Source organism: Trichomycterus rosablanca, chromosome 5 (assembly GCF_030014385.1).
Source record: "Trichomycterus rosablanca isolate fTriRos1 chromosome 5, fTriRos1.hap1, whole genome shotgun sequence".
In the NCBI taxonomy this organism is placed as follows: domain Eukaryota; kingdom Metazoa; phylum Chordata; class Actinopteri; order Siluriformes; family Trichomycteridae; genus Trichomycterus; species Trichomycterus rosablanca.
Window position 1 is genome coordinate 35,334,179 of NC_085992.1, and position 15,264 is coordinate 35,349,442.

At 36.0% G+C, this 15,264-nt stretch overlaps 1 protein-coding gene across 4 annotated transcripts; it reads left to right on the forward strand.

The window, feature by feature from the left end:
- Positions 1 to 4,407: 4,407 nt before the first annotated feature.
- mat1a (methionine adenosyltransferase 1A) lies at positions 4,408 to 14,018 on the forward strand. 4 transcript variants are annotated; one of them, XM_062996072.1, is made up of 10 exons: positions 4,411 to 4,701; positions 5,028 to 5,798; positions 7,875 to 7,952; positions 8,330 to 8,452; positions 8,539 to 8,651; positions 8,731 to 8,874; positions 9,677 to 9,895; positions 10,661 to 10,843; positions 10,935 to 11,068; positions 12,650 to 14,018. In XM_062996072.1, exons 2-10 carry the CDS (start codon positions 5,726 to 5,728, stop codon positions 12,750 to 12,752), a joined length of 1,170 nt encoding a protein of 389 aa, XP_062852142.1. In that variant the 5' UTR covers positions 4,411 to 4,701; positions 5,028 to 5,725; the 3' UTR covers positions 12,753 to 14,018. The 4 variants fall into 4 exon arrangements, with proteins under 4 accessions (XP_062852144.1, XP_062852142.1, XP_062852143.1 ...); XM_062996073.1 differs by having other exon boundaries at positions 4,411 to 4,697; XM_062996074.1 differs by lacking the exon at positions 12,650 to 14,018 and having other exon boundaries at positions 4,408 to 5,798; positions 10,935 to 11,072.
- Positions 14,019 to 15,264: the final 1,246 nt, after the last annotated feature.

Here is a 15,264-nt window from a genome sequence, read left to right on the forward strand (position 1 = left end):
ATACGGTAGTTATTCGTTGTATACACAAGATTCATCAGTTCACAAGTTTAATGTCAAACACAGTCATGTATCTCTAATTCACCTCACTTGCATGTCTTTGGACTGTGGGAGGAAAACTAAGCTCCTGGAGGAAACCCACACAGACACGGGGAGAACATGCAAGCTCCACACAGAAAGGACCCAGACCACCCCACCTGGGGATCAAACCCAAGACCTTCTTGATGGGAGGTGACAGTGCTACCCCCTGAGCCACCGGGCCACCCCAATAAGAAGAAGTAAACAATTTTGTATGGATTACATTTTTAGAAAAAGCAGAAGATTTTTTACTTCACTCTGGCTCTCCTTGGGATATCATGTTTGCTTTAATTATACTTAAGTTCTGTCCAGAACTCAGTGGTTTGAATTGATTGGACATGACCAGAATCCAGATTTGAACTGATTAGACATAGTTTTGACAGGCACATACCTGGGTCTACAAGACCCACAATTTACAACGCACTGTCAGGATGAAAATCAAGCCATAAAGTTCAAGCATATGTTTTTGGATCTTTATAATCAAACTGTGGTCAAGATCAGGTTATAAATTAAAGGCATGAATCAATTAATTCGTGTCAGTGGGCACAGGCTTACCAAAACTGCTCTGACAAATCTCAATTTTAGCTGCAATATGCAAATGTAAATGTCATGTGGTGTAATGTTGTTTTTCTTGGTACACATGGGGCAGCTTAATAGCAATTAATCATTTATGAATGCCACAGCATTTCTAAACATTGTTGTTGACAATGTGCTTCCCCACAATTTACCCATCTTATAAAAAAAAGCCAGCACACTAGTTTTCAAGTACTTTTTAAAACAGCTACAGTATTTTACACAAAATGTCTTATCAGATTAGCATATTTTGACTGAATGCCATTTCTGATGCTATCCAGGCCTGGGACCAGCACTGAGAGTGCATTGACGCTTGTCTTGATGCCCAATAACCCAATGGCTAGGCTGTTTTATGACCAATAGCACTGCTGAGATTTAAACCCTGAATCCCCAAATCTCAGCAGAACTAGGCTACTAACTTTACCACATGCTCGGCAAGCAGTGTGATCATAATTGCAGATGAGCCTCTCAGAAGCACATTACCTAAAATATTAAGATAAAATACAAAGTTTTAATTTTTTGTAGCATAACCAAAGTCCTGTTAGCTAATAACCTTATCCTTTCACCAATCTGTTTATATAGCAATTGAAGCACAGGTTATATAAGGTAAAATGACAAAGATGTTTGACCTTTCCACTCTTGCACATTGAACTAGCTGATCAGAACAAACTAGAAAAACTAGAAAAAAAACTACTGATCAATATGCTTACAAACAGTCTGGATACAATTTTATGTCTGTTAAGATTTCAGTTTACTTAGTGCTTGTCATACCATTTTCTTCATTACATTGCTTGTAGACATAGGTAGAAATACATACAAGTATAGTAAATCTTAAAATGCCAACCTGAAACTTTACTCAGGGGTTGGTTCTTTGGCATGTTTGTCCCATATTTACATAGATTTCATCCAGGTTCTTTGATTACTGTTCACCCTACCAAAATATGTCAGTAGTTGGATTGGCTATGCCAGAATCCCCATGACCCTCACTGTTATTGAATAAAGAAGTACCTATGTCATCTTTAAGACACTGTGAATGATGTCCAGTTACGCTAATTATAGAAGGCTGTGTAAGGAGATACAACATCTTTAGTAAAGCTTCTGCAAGTAGCCAAGAGTAGCAGAGTAGAGTATAGCAAAACTGGAAGTAAACATCAACTGCACGAATTATTCCCCAGGTTTTAATCTTTAACCAGCAACATAAACACTTTTACCTGTACTTCTTATTAATTAATAATAATTGTATACCCTGTGTTTGATACAATGTCCAGAACAAAATGTGTTTTTGAGTATGCTTTAAGCCCACTATGACCCTGATCATACTAATAACAAGAATAAAGAATTTTTACCCATGCACCAAAATTTCTTTCTGTATCTTTGTGAATAAATATTAAACTGAACGAAGAAACTATTATAATATAAAAGTGAGTTTATTCTGGTGTGCATCTAATTGTTTCAGGTTGTTTTAAGAGCAAAGCATAAACTGTCGCATACTACCATTAAGAGAAATGTGCTGAGATTGGGCCATAGTGACACCACACTCCATGCTGGAACAGCTGCGGCATTCCAGTAGCCTACAGAGCCAACACAGAAAGCTTCTCCTTTTACCCACTTTCCCATTACTGACCCGATTTGAACCTGTGAGTACTTAGATTTCCATGCTAACTTGGGGTATCTACTTAAAAAAAACCTCTTAGCCAACATTTACCATTAGACATGGTGACCTTGGGCTTCTGTTGATCAGATTTTGCACTGATGTTTTCAGAAGCAGTTTGGAACAAATTAGTGAGTATGCAACCAAAAAGTGATTTTCATGCAACATGTGCTTCAGCACCTAGATGTTTTCACTTTACAAAACCATAACTTACAGTTGAAGTAGGGCAACTCTAGCAGGGCAAATATTTATCAAACTGACCTAATGGTTAATTGGCAAGCAAAGATAGCACCAAGGTGAAGGTCACAGAGCCATTTAGTTTGACTTGTTGTACACCTAGTGTTTGTCCATGGGAACAGCATGGTTTGACACTTGGCAAGGGATGTACATGAAACAACAGAACTCACTTATTGAAACTGGTGTGCACATTTGGCAGAGTATCCTTTTAGTGGGAAGGAGTAAGTATATTTTGTTTGTTTTAATGTAAATCTGTCTTTCTGTAGAACAACATTATGGTTCATTACAGCTCCAGCTGTTTGTTTCACATCACAATCTGCTGTTTTAAGAAGGTGGCTGGTCCTATCAGCAGAAAGGATATGAGCCCCACCTATTTATGATGGCCATTGGCTGATGCTGCACACTCCTTTTTAAACTTGGCAGCATATCTGTTGGGTATGCACAAGGGGAAATGCTGCCAAACAACCTGTTTGTTTGGCATAGGACTGTTCCATGAATACAAAATGAAAAACAGAGACAAATAACTTTGATGGCAATTTTAATAACAAGTGGTTTCTCCAAATTTAACACAAAATGCCACAAATGTTTTTGTTTTAGCAAGGGAATTATCTTTTCCCTTAACTTTTTGGACAACTCTCTTGACTTTCTAACATACAACAAACAATACAGTCAATGATTCCCTAGCTAGTCCAGGTATTTGATGTGTTTCAAGCACATAAAGCACAACTAATGAAGCCATTGATAAGTTGCATCAGGTGTGCTCAATTTAAAACCTTATTTGCCGATATGTGCTTTGATGAGAGATTCTATTCAGTGGATTGCTTAATTTTGAGATTGCAGTAGTCACTGAAAGTGGCATTTTATGATGAATTTGGACAAACCACTTGTTTTAGTATTTGTGTTAAGCTATTTAAATTGTTCATGTTTCATTGGTTTATGGCAAACAGCTAAAAGTTAAAAAGTCAATTTTTCTAGTGTTCCGTTCTATTAGATTTGGCAGGTCTAAACTGTTTTTCAATCAGTAATCATGTACACAATGCAACACTGCCTTGAACTTTAGAAAGAGGACAGCTTGTGTTACCAACCTGTCAATTTTTTTAATTATTTGATCCTGTATTGTTTAGTTTGTTACATTTAGTGCTTTCACCACAGTGACACCAATCACATTAGTAGCTTGTACTTGTAATTTAATTCCAAATAAACGTATTGATATAGTATGGTTTTTTTTTACTTTTGGTTTGATTTAAATCAAATTCTTCATTTAACCGTTTCACAAACCTATTTATTCAGTAGTATCATACAAATTACTTAGGCTTCATTCCTTATCTAGGTGGCTATAGTTCAAAGAAATGTTGCACTTTGTATCATCCTCCAGCCACATCATGTTTGTTGACATTAGCTGCGGTCATAGTTTAAAGTGTAGGACGGGTAAGATCTTATTTCTTATTAATATTGATTGTGTTTTTAAAGTACATGTATTTTAAATGATGGGAGCTTTTCATATACCAAAAATTCACTACATCTACTGTCCAGCAGTAACACACAACATTTTAGAGATGGGAATATAGTGCATTTCTTTACATTCACTGATCTTGTATCATGCTGACACTTAACGAAGTAAAATATTGGCAAAGCAGTAGTATTGATATGGTTATCTTTCTAGAGCAATTCTGTATGCTCTAGAAAATGTTTTGTCAGTCAGTACCTTCTTGTTTCTTGTCTAGTTTTCTATCAAAATGTTCTTTGTACCTTGCTTGTGTTTTTTGGTGACAAAACTTTGCCAAAATAAATAGAGATGTATTTCAATGTCAGATTGTGCCAGTGACGTCCAGATCATGCTGCCTTATATGGTGCTCAGAATGGCAAGACTGGTTGTTTTCTTACCAAAATAAGGATACTAGAAACTAGTAGGAGCCATTTGAACTGTGGTCTCAATATGACTCAGTGTAACATAATTAATGCTAAATATACACCTTTCCAGTTTGGTCATTTCAGTCTGATTTATCATCAAACAAAGCTGTTCAAATTACAGGTTGCGTATCAAAGCTCTACTACTACTAACTACCACTACTATGACTTCTACTAGTGCTACTACATTACAAAGTGAGCATTCTGACAGACTTCACCAAGAACACAATGTGCTAAAGAAAGTGAAAAACATGTAGGTAAGAAAACAAAGGAATAAAGGGCATCACTGCTGGAAAATATTGAATGTAATTACCTAATATGCCAACAAAAACTTTAATATAGAGGTGTAAAAAGTAAATGTGGATCCAAGTACAAATACATAAATGTGTAAATAGTTATATTAAAATCTATGTGAGGGAAATGCTATTGTAGATATGTTATTAGAACTGATTTTACCCTGATAAAAGTAATTCTGTGCAAGAATAGTATAAGTTGGACAGAAAGTGTTTAATTCAACTATATTTTTATAATCAACTGTGGTTATTTGCAAAACATTGTAGATATTAATTACATCTATATTCAGACAGTGTTGATTGAAATGATTCAGATGCCCCATGACCAGGGTTGCCAGAAGTGCAAGAGTTCACCTGCCACCAGGTGTGGGACAGTGGTTGACCGTGTCTCTCTCTCTCTCTCTCTCTCTCTCTCTCACACACACACGCACACACACACACACACACAAATTTTTGTTCTTACTGCTTACATTTAGTGTTATTACTGTCACTGTAAATATTGTTTTCATTATTGTTTATTGTTACATTGTTGTTACTTAAATTTGTATATGTATGTCTGTAACTTTTTTCATATATTGTACATTTTCTATTGTTTATTATTTTATTATCTTTTTGTCATGCCAATAAAGCTAAGTTTGTTACTCTCTGGCAATAGTTTTCACACTACACTGAACCTCCGGTCGGCAAGGGGTTAACAAAGTGTTACTAAAACTCTAAATCCCCTCCCTCCAACAACTCCCCCTGGAATATTCAACCCCACTGGTGCACATGATGCGTATGTATGTGTGCATGTGTGTGATTTCTCCTGGCTTTATAAAGGAGCATGCTTAGTTAGAGATCAGTGATCTGACTTTAAATCTCTCTCTCTCTTTGGTCTATTTTGCTCAGAGATCCTGAGACATATAAAAACTGTATTTTTGCCCCACTTGCTGCATTTGGAAGTTTCCATAAGGTTTATTTCAGAGCTCTGAAGAGAAAGCCTGCAAACATGGAATCGCATGACTTCATGGATGATGGATCCTTCATGTTTACATCAGAGTCAGTGGGAGAAGGGCATCCAGGTACTTCTTTTTTAAACTAATCCAAATAGTCCATTCTTACTGTCATTGTTTTTTTGTTTTGTACAGTCATAGACTCGCAGCAGTGCCATGTTCATTGAAAGCTCTCTGTAGTAAAACTAACATGTGTAGTCCAACAAGTGTAATTCCACCAACTGTTAGTTGCTGACACAGCACTGTACTAGTGCCAACAAGAGAGAGTCGGCTAGTGCTTAATCCCTATCACATGACATGGAAATGCAGGTTTAGTAATACAAGAGAGATATTACAAGGGTATTGTAATAATGTTTTACTACATGGATAACCACAACCATTTATAAAGTGTTCAGTTTAGAACCAGGCGTGTGTCAGACTGAGAAAGCATGTGATTGATTTTCACAGGTGGTTCCTGGTTGAAAGTGATATCTCAACCAACCTATCATGTGCTGTGCTGGTATTTCATTCAGTGACTACTACTGAATTGCTTACATCAGGGGTGTTACTTTGTAATGCAACTGTAACTACTACTACTACTACTGCTACTACTAGTACTGCTACTAAATATTTTAACACATACAATTACAACAAAAATGATTGCAGTTCCCTAATTAAAATGCTGCCACATTATTCAAGCATTTGAGGACTGTGCCTAGCACTTACATTGCTTGCTTAGGAAACATTTGTATGCAGTGCTGTACGGGAATTGTCCAGACCTTACATTTCTTATCAGAAGAAAGGTGGGCTCTTGGCTCACAGTACAAGGCCAGTATACTCAAAGCACTTGCAAAACCACTGCAGTCTGGATCTGTTAGAATAAAAAGGTAAAAACAAAATATGCTACATATAACAATTTATTTTAATGAGCAATTTGCATAATTTTAGAAGTCTCAATCTTATGTATGTATTATTTTTATTTTGTATAATTATATAACACATTTCTTATATTTTTTCAATTCGAATATGTAATAAATAATCATTTGTATTTTATATCAAGTTAACAGGCTCACAGAAAACAAACTTTGTATTTAGTTCTCGAATTTAACAAATTAAATAAAAAACCTTCACTCATGCAACTTTTAATGTTTTATTTTTATATTAAAATCAGCAAATAAATGGCTTTTAAAATGTGCAGAAGGTTGTCGCCTGTGTAGGATGTGTTAGATTATTTTTAGAAAAAAAAAAAAAAGAATCTGCCCATTAGCTTGTAAAATACCCCATTAAAACCATACGCATTAATATACAGTTGCTCTCTAACTTGTGATTATAACAGCCTCCACACCTCTGGAAACACTTTTTTCTAAATTTTTTTGAGCCCAATATTAATTTTAGCCCATTCAAAACATTTGAACATAAGAACATTTGAGATCACTTACTGATGCTAGAACAGAAGGCCTGGCTTAAAATACAATACAATACAATGTACTCCAATACATCCCGATACATGTGTAGGCCACTGAAGTTTTTCCACACCATGCTCGTGAAACCATGTTTTTAATGGATCTTGCTTTGTGCACAGAGGCCCAGTCATGCTGGAACATGAAATGACCTTCTCCAAACTGTTGAAAAAAAGTTAAATCTAGCTGACAAAGTTGCAAACGTAACTCACTGATATTCTGTACTATTCCGTGTACAGTTTTTGGGACATGATTAGATGTACAAACGACTGATTGTCTTGGTCTCTAATTTTAAGGCATCTGAAAGAATAAGGGTTATTTGCGCTTGTTTTTTTTCCCTTCCTGACAAGCACACATAAGCTGTTCCAGGTAAAGTGCAGGTGACTGCATAAGACAAGTCATTGGTGTCTTCTTACCGGAGCACCGTTGTGTGATAGAAGCAGCATTTAACACATCATTTCACTTGTATGATACAAATTACATATTTTTCTGTAGAATAAGAATGTAACCACATTCCTCTGTTTGTTTTTCAGGGTCTTTATTACAGATTGCAAACATTAATTTTTTTGCATACACCTGCTATGTGATTTGAAATTTCATTTGTATTAGTGATTGTTATATTGCTACTGACGAGCCAAACACCCTTTGGTAGTTTCATTTAGCTTTAAAATTAATAATCTAACAATTTTGTTCTTTCTTTCTGTAGACAAGATCTGTGACCAGATCAGTGATGCTGTCCTTGATGCACATTTGAAGCAGGACCCTGATGCTAAGGTGGCTTGTGGTAAGTTTTTAAGTTACAAAATCAGATTAATTACAGATAATTTTGGATAAGATAATGATGGCCAATAATAATAGTTGTAATATAGTAAAATAATAAATTGACTGGTCAGGAAATCATTTAGTAAAAAAAGTATTTTACTTTCAGTAGTTCCACTTACAAGTAGCTGTTCCTTAAAACTGAGCTTTGTTGTTAGTTCAATACATCTGCTACAAGCTGAATAAAATACATACAGCTTTAATGGCAGATGTCACCAGAATAGTAAAGTACAGTAAAGTAGTAGCATCTGCCAGTAAAGCAGTTAAATGATTGTTTTCTGTATGTTTTATTGTATATTTCATGGACATTTATCTGATTTTGTTGATTATCTGTAATAACAGAAACTGTCTGTAAGACTGGTATGGTGCTTCTGTGTGGTGAGATTACATCCAAGGCCAATGTAGACTACCAGAAAGTTGTGAGGGACACCATTAAACACATCGGTTATGATAATTCTGATAAAGGTTAAAAAACCCCCCCAAATATTTCAATTATTAAATTTTTTAATTAAGGGTTTGTTTTCTAATTATTAGATTTTTCCTCATCTTAGGTTTTGACTATAAGACTTGCAATGTACTGGTGGCTTTGGAGCAACAGTCTCCTGACATTGCACAGGGTGTCCACGTTGATCGCCATGAAGAGGACATTGGAGCTGGAGACCAGGTAAAAACATAAGATTTAAAAACCAAAAGTTTGTGAATTAACCGTAACTACAATCACTGATATCCGTCTTCTTTGGCAGGGTCTTATGTTTGGTTATGCCACCGATGAGACAGAGGAGTGTATGCCTTTAACCATTGTCCTTGCCCACAAACTGAATGCCAAGATGGCTGAACTGCGACGTGATGGTACCATTCCTTGGTTACGGCCAGATTCCAAAACACAGGTTAGATTGAAATCAAGTGATAGGGGTTTATGCAATTGTTGTTGTGGTTTAAGCCTTTTCCATTAAAAGCCAATATTTTTTAAGTTCTCAGGCGATGTTCTCTTTTTATGAAGGAATAAATGATAGTTATAATGATACTGACAACTCAAGTAGTGTATGTCCACCATGTGGCTAATTCGGTACTCAAACTTACAGATTTTTTAAGAAAAGTGCCACATTTCACGGCAGTCATTGAACTACACTCTTAAATAAATGATAGAATAAATGGAAGCTACAATACACAGCGCAGCCTACCTTAATAGTTGATTGTAAACCTCCAGCTAAGGTCTCCAAGACTAAAAATCCTTGTCCATGTTTTGGTTGGGACTAAATCACTGACTAATATAATTGGTATAAAGTAACATAGTTAGTCATTGGTGGTTAACTAGAAACCTGACACACTGGAAAGAGGGATAGTCACAGACAGGACATTACACACTACCTACACAGCTACAGAGATTGGCCAGTCTACCATTTACTGTCATGTTTGTAGGAGAAAACCAGCAGTAACCTATAATCCCTGGAGCTGGGCAGAACCAGCAATAAATGCCTTACCTTTTGGCTGCCCTGTCAATTTTGTGTAAAAATTAACAGAGTTTATAAAAAGGTCAAACATGTTATGAGGAGCCCAGTTAAAAGCTATGTAAGTTTGTGTCAGTGATAGTACAAGCTTATGTAGGTGTCATGCTGCCTTTTAGACAGCACCTTTAGGTAAAGTGTTACTAATTTCACACTCGCTCATATTGGTTCCTCATGTCTCCAGGTGACTGTACACTACAAGCAGGAGAAAGGAGCTGTGATTCCTTTGCGTGTTCACACTGTGGTGATTTCAGTTCAGCATGATGATCTTATCTCATTGGAAGAGCAAAAGAACATTCTGAAAGAGAAGGTCATCAAGGCTGTGGTGCCAGCCAAGTACATTGACGATAAAACAGTATACCATCTACAGCCCAGTGGCCGATTTGTCATTGGAGGACCTCAGGTGAGCTTCTTCATGCCACATTATTTGTTTTTCTTACTGCATATAGTCCATGTATTTATATTGGGGACAGTGGTAGCCTAGTGGGTAGAGCTTTGGGCTGTCAACAGAAAGGTTGAGAGTCCCAGCTCTGCCATGCAGCCACTGTTGGGCCCTTGAGCAAGGCCCTTCACCCTCTCTGCTCCAGGGGCGCTGTACAATGGCTGACCCTGCGCTCTGACCCCAAAAAGACTTTTATTGTACTGTACACCTGTATATGTATATATGACAAATGAAGGTGTTTTATAGCCTTATTTAAATACTGTGTATATATCTGCTTGGAGTTCAGTTTTCATGTAAACAGTACACTGTTGTAATATTTACTTCTGAAGTTGACTTATTCTGTCAAATTTTTTTGGCTTAAGTTCATAAATTGTAACTCAAGCTGTAAAAGGTCATTAAAGTTCTTGGTCAATGTTACATGTTGATATACTTGACAGATTTGTCTTGTTTCACTTCAGCTACGTCTATAGCTATATCTAAATCATTAACTTTAGTCAACAGCAACATAATGTAGCCAGACAGCAAGAAAACTTTTCATCCATTTTGCATATTGCAGTGAAAGCAAGCATGTTATGCAACGTCCCATGTAAACTTACAGATGTACTAGCATCATTTAAACATTGTGTTGTGCTCAAAGAATAAGATCTACACTGCAACAGGATAGTAGCTATATTGATTAATTCTAGCAGAACTTCTCAAGAACATACAGTACTTTCTATTACCCAGGGAGATGCTGGAGTCACTGGAAGGAAGATTATAGTGGATACCTACGGAGGATGGGGTGCTCATGGTGGAGGAGCCTTCTCTGGAAAGGACTACACCAAAGTGGATCGTTCTGCAGCTTATGCTGCCCGCTGGGTAGCTAAGTCTCTGGTCAAGGCCAAACTTTGCAAAAGAGTGCTAGTACAGGTAAAAAGCAAAGAAAATAAAAGCAGTAATAAACCAAACATATACAAAATACAGAAACAAATAACCAATTGAAAATGTTTTTTTGTATTAGGTTTCGTATGCTATTGGAGTGGCGCACCCCCTATCTATCTCCCTCTTTACCTACAGCTCATCTGACATGACAGAGAAGGAACTGCTTCAGATTGTCAACAAGAACTTTGACCTAAGGCCAGGTGTCATTGTTAGGTAAGCATACAGGTTTTCTTTGTGGTGGTACTTGGTCCAAAATAATCCAGATTAATTTTTTTAAATGAAGACACCTATAAAAGATTTATAAAACATATTAAATTTACAGTTTGCGTAATTGTAATAGCACATACATGTACACATGTAAAACATACATGGGTACATGTAATGGCAATAGGAGTACTGAGATTTGCACTACATCCACAAAAATATCTAGTAAGTAGCAGTTCTGTAGGCATAAATGCCTTGTTGATTAGAAAGGTTAGAGAAGACTGGTTTGAGCTGACAGGATAGCTATGGTAAATCTGTACAACCGTGGTAAGCAAATAGAATCATAGAATGCACAACATGTATAATCTTGAGGCAGATGTTCAAGAGTTGGTTATATGTCAGATGTACACACACAGCAAGCTCCAAATTTATTAGCAAAACATGTGTGGTTAATTATATTATTACCTCAAAAAATATTTATTACAAAAATCTAACCTAAAAATGAAAAATGTTTTTTTAAATAAATATATAAATAAAACATTTTTTAAATAAAATGTTTTTTAAAGAAATATATAAATAAAGCCCTTATTTAAAAAACCCAAGCAAAAAAAAATTCTATTTATATTTTAATTTTTAACGTGATAGTACACATACATGATCCCTGTTTGATGGGGGGACAAATATGAGGTGACAGAGGTCAAATGCACAAAAAATATAAAGTGTATTTAATCCTCATAAACATTGACCTTAAAAATAGCTATAAATGGCTAGTGTCAATCTGGCAATAACTAAAAAAAGTTTTCGGATTTACAGATAGTAAGATGATAAGAGAGGCAAGATATTCACTTTGAAATGTTGGGCATTCGGGGCTCAACAAGTCTCAAGTCTAAAAAATTAGATACATTACCTTTATTCCAACAAACTATTTAATAAATTTTGGCACCAAAAATTCCATAAGGACCATTTTGCAAATTCCATAAGGACCTTGTATCTGACATATGGATACAGGATAAATGACATCCTTACATAAAGTCCCCTGACCAAAAAACCTGTGGGACGAGCATCACATGAAACCTGCATCACAATTGTTGCTTTAAACTTGAAAAGTTCAATCAAGTTTGTTTGTTTGTTTATTAGGATTTTAACGTCATGTTCTACACTTTGGTTACATTCATGACAGTAACGGTAGTCACTCATTACACAAGGTTCATCAGTTAACAAGGTTATATTGAACACAGTGATGGACAATTTAGTGTCTCCAATTCACCTCACATGTCTTTGGACTGTGGGAGGAAACCGGAGCACCCGGAGGAAACCCACATGGACACGGGGAGAACATGCAAACTCCACACAGAAAGGACCCGGACCGCTCCACCTGGGGATCGAACCCAGGACCTTCTTGCTGTGAGGTGACAGTGCTACCCACTTAGCCACTGTGACGCCCTCGATAAAGATTTATATTAAAAATAATATATTTCATCAAGTTAAGACATTTTATTAACAATTTCATGGTATTCTTAAAAAGCTATTATTTACTGTCTAGTAAAAATAACATAACATTAAGCACTGATTAATTATTTCTACTGACAGAGACCTGAATCTGAAGAGGCCGATCTACCAGAGCACTGCCTGCTATGGCCACTTTGGCCGACCTAACTTCTCCTGGGAGGTGCCGAAGGTGCTGAGATATTAATCTGAGCAAACCAGAAAAGGTGCTTTCATAAGACAACAAAAAAAAAAAAAAATAGAAAGTCAGATAAAGCTTATTAATTCCCCCTTTCCCTCGTCATCTTTAACAGCTGGGTGCATTTGTGTTTCTCTAAAGTGAAAGTAAAACATATTATTTAGAATGAATGGAAACTAATGCTTTGTAGAAGTCTGTTATTAAGAGTGTACTCTATACACAGAATATTTTAAAGGTCTGCTGTAAATGTACTGTTTTTGTTCAAATGTCTAATCCTGAAATAATGCTGGAATGAATGTTTAAAAATTATTTTATTTTCATTGTTGTTAGCCAGATATACCAAAGCATAGCTACCCCTGTGCTTGCATTTACTATATGGAAGGTGTGTTTGTTTGTATGACCAGCTCTAATTTAGAGCCTTTGATAACTCAGCTGCCTAATTTGTCTTAAGTCTTAGCAATATGTACAGCAGAGGCTTCACTCAGGTATCATGAACTAACTCACCATGTCAGACCTGCTAGAGTTACAGGCATACAATGTAGAGCTTTTCATCATAATCTGTTACAAATAGTCCAGCAGAGTTAATATATTTTCTCTTGGTTGTCAGCATCTTATAACAGTTAATTTATACATAGCCAGCTGTAGTTCTGTTGTCTTGTGATGTCATCACCACCACACAATCAATCTACTTCTCATTAATAAGAGCTATGCACATCATTTATTATGCTTGATAGCATTAACAAGCATTACACTACTTTGTCCATACAGTGTAATTCTATTTTATGATACTTCTGATTGTCCTTCTGTCCTATAGGTTGTAAGTTATGTCTTGCTAAAATGTATTTATGTACATGAATAAACTAGTGGACCACTGAGAGCTTTACATTGCAGCTGGCATATAGAGAAAATAATAAATCATGTTGCCTTAATTGAATAGTTTGAAGTTTAAAATGAGCTTTTTATACCATGGCATGGCTGTGGCATTAAAATAGTCTTAACAGCAGTGTCAGTGTTGTACACTGCACCTAGTGGTAAAATTATGCCTGCCTGTTTAAATGTACAGATCCACTGTGGGACAAAATTATGGGTATGTGCGTTTGTGTGTATCAGCTAAAACCCCAGTCATGCTAAAAGGTGCTAGTGTTGTGTGTTCAGCATTCAGTCTTTTCTGTCTTTATCAGACAAGCTCTGTGCAAATGTGACCTCTGTCTTAAAGATTTGTAATTTCATGTGTAAATAATTTTAAATAATTATTAATAAACAGTTCAAGAAAAATGTGCTTTTAACTCATTTAAACCTAAACACAACTTTTTTAAATGTCTTATTTATAGTAAGATAATATAGTAAAATAAGTTGATCGATAATCATCATTGTGAGGAATCAAGTTGGAATAAAATCAAGACTCCAAAATCTATTTACTTTCATTCATTTACTGATAAAAAATTGAGATTTTTTTAACTTAGAGAATGTCCATACTCTAAATAAAGTCTAAATAAAAGAGCATACACAATAGGTTACCTTACTCCAGTATTAAGGAGTGGAGAAATTACAACCACACTGCTTAGGCCAGGCCAGCCTTTAGAATAGAAGCAAAATTGGTTAGAAATGTTTACTGTGACACAAGCTGTCCTGTTCAAAAACTTAGTGATGGCATCTGAAACTCATAAATAAACCAAGTGTTGTACAAAAGGTTTTTTAAAAAAAGAGTTAAAAATGGTATCTCTCATATTTTAGGGGTTGCCACAGTGGATCATTTTAGTTTACATACCTGATCTGGCATAATTTTTACTGTGGACGCCCTTCCGGATGCAAACTTCCCTAGCTGGGACTAGCACTGAGAGTGCACTCACAATAGCTAAGTTGTTTGGCTATCTCTTCTTCCCCCTCTCTCAAACATAGCCAATTATGTCTGTGTAAACTGACCGGCCGACAGCACTGCTGAGATTGGAACCCCAGATCTCAATAGCAGTGGGCTAGCATATTTTACTGCTGTGTCACCCAAGAACCCTGTGACTGGCCAAGTAATACAATCAAAAGATTTACTTAAACATTCAGAATTTGTAAGTTGCAAATTAATCAGAATGCACATAATGATATATAATTTCAAACACAATAAATGAATGTACGAGGGAACTTTAAAAAGTTTCTACACTTTTATTTTTTGTTTGCAAACTGTGAGGGTGGGAGGAGTAGTAATTGGTTGTGTCTGAGCGACTGAGAGAGAGCTTATAGTCCGGATTTAGCACCATCTGATTTCCATCTTTTTGAAACACTCAAAAAGCTTTATGGGAAAGAAGATTTTCATGTGATGATAATGTGAAAGCAGCGGTGCATGTGGCTATGTGTTCAACCAAAAACATTTTTTGCTGATGGTACGACACTGGGAAAAATGCATCGGAAGGCGACTACGTAGAAAAGTGATGTAATTTGTTTCTGAGTTAAAAATGTGTGAAAACTTTTTGAAGAACTCTTGTATAAAATCTACTACATAACACAAAAGATTCAGTGAGCAATCATATTT

Bases quoted from the DNA above. Each gene is read 5' to 3' on its own strand.
- mat1a (XM_062996072.1), top strand. From the start codon at position 5,726: ATGGAATCGCATGACTTCATGGATGATGGATCCTTCATGTTTACATCA. The intron at 10,844-10,934 runs GTAAAAAGCAAA...TTTTTGTATTAG, and splicing joins GCAAAAGAGTGCTAGTACAG to GTTTCGTATGCTATTGGAGT. The intron at 11,069-12,649 runs GTAAGCATACAG...TTCTACTGACAG, and splicing joins AGGCCAGGTGTCATTGTTAG to AGACCTGAATCTGAAGAGGC.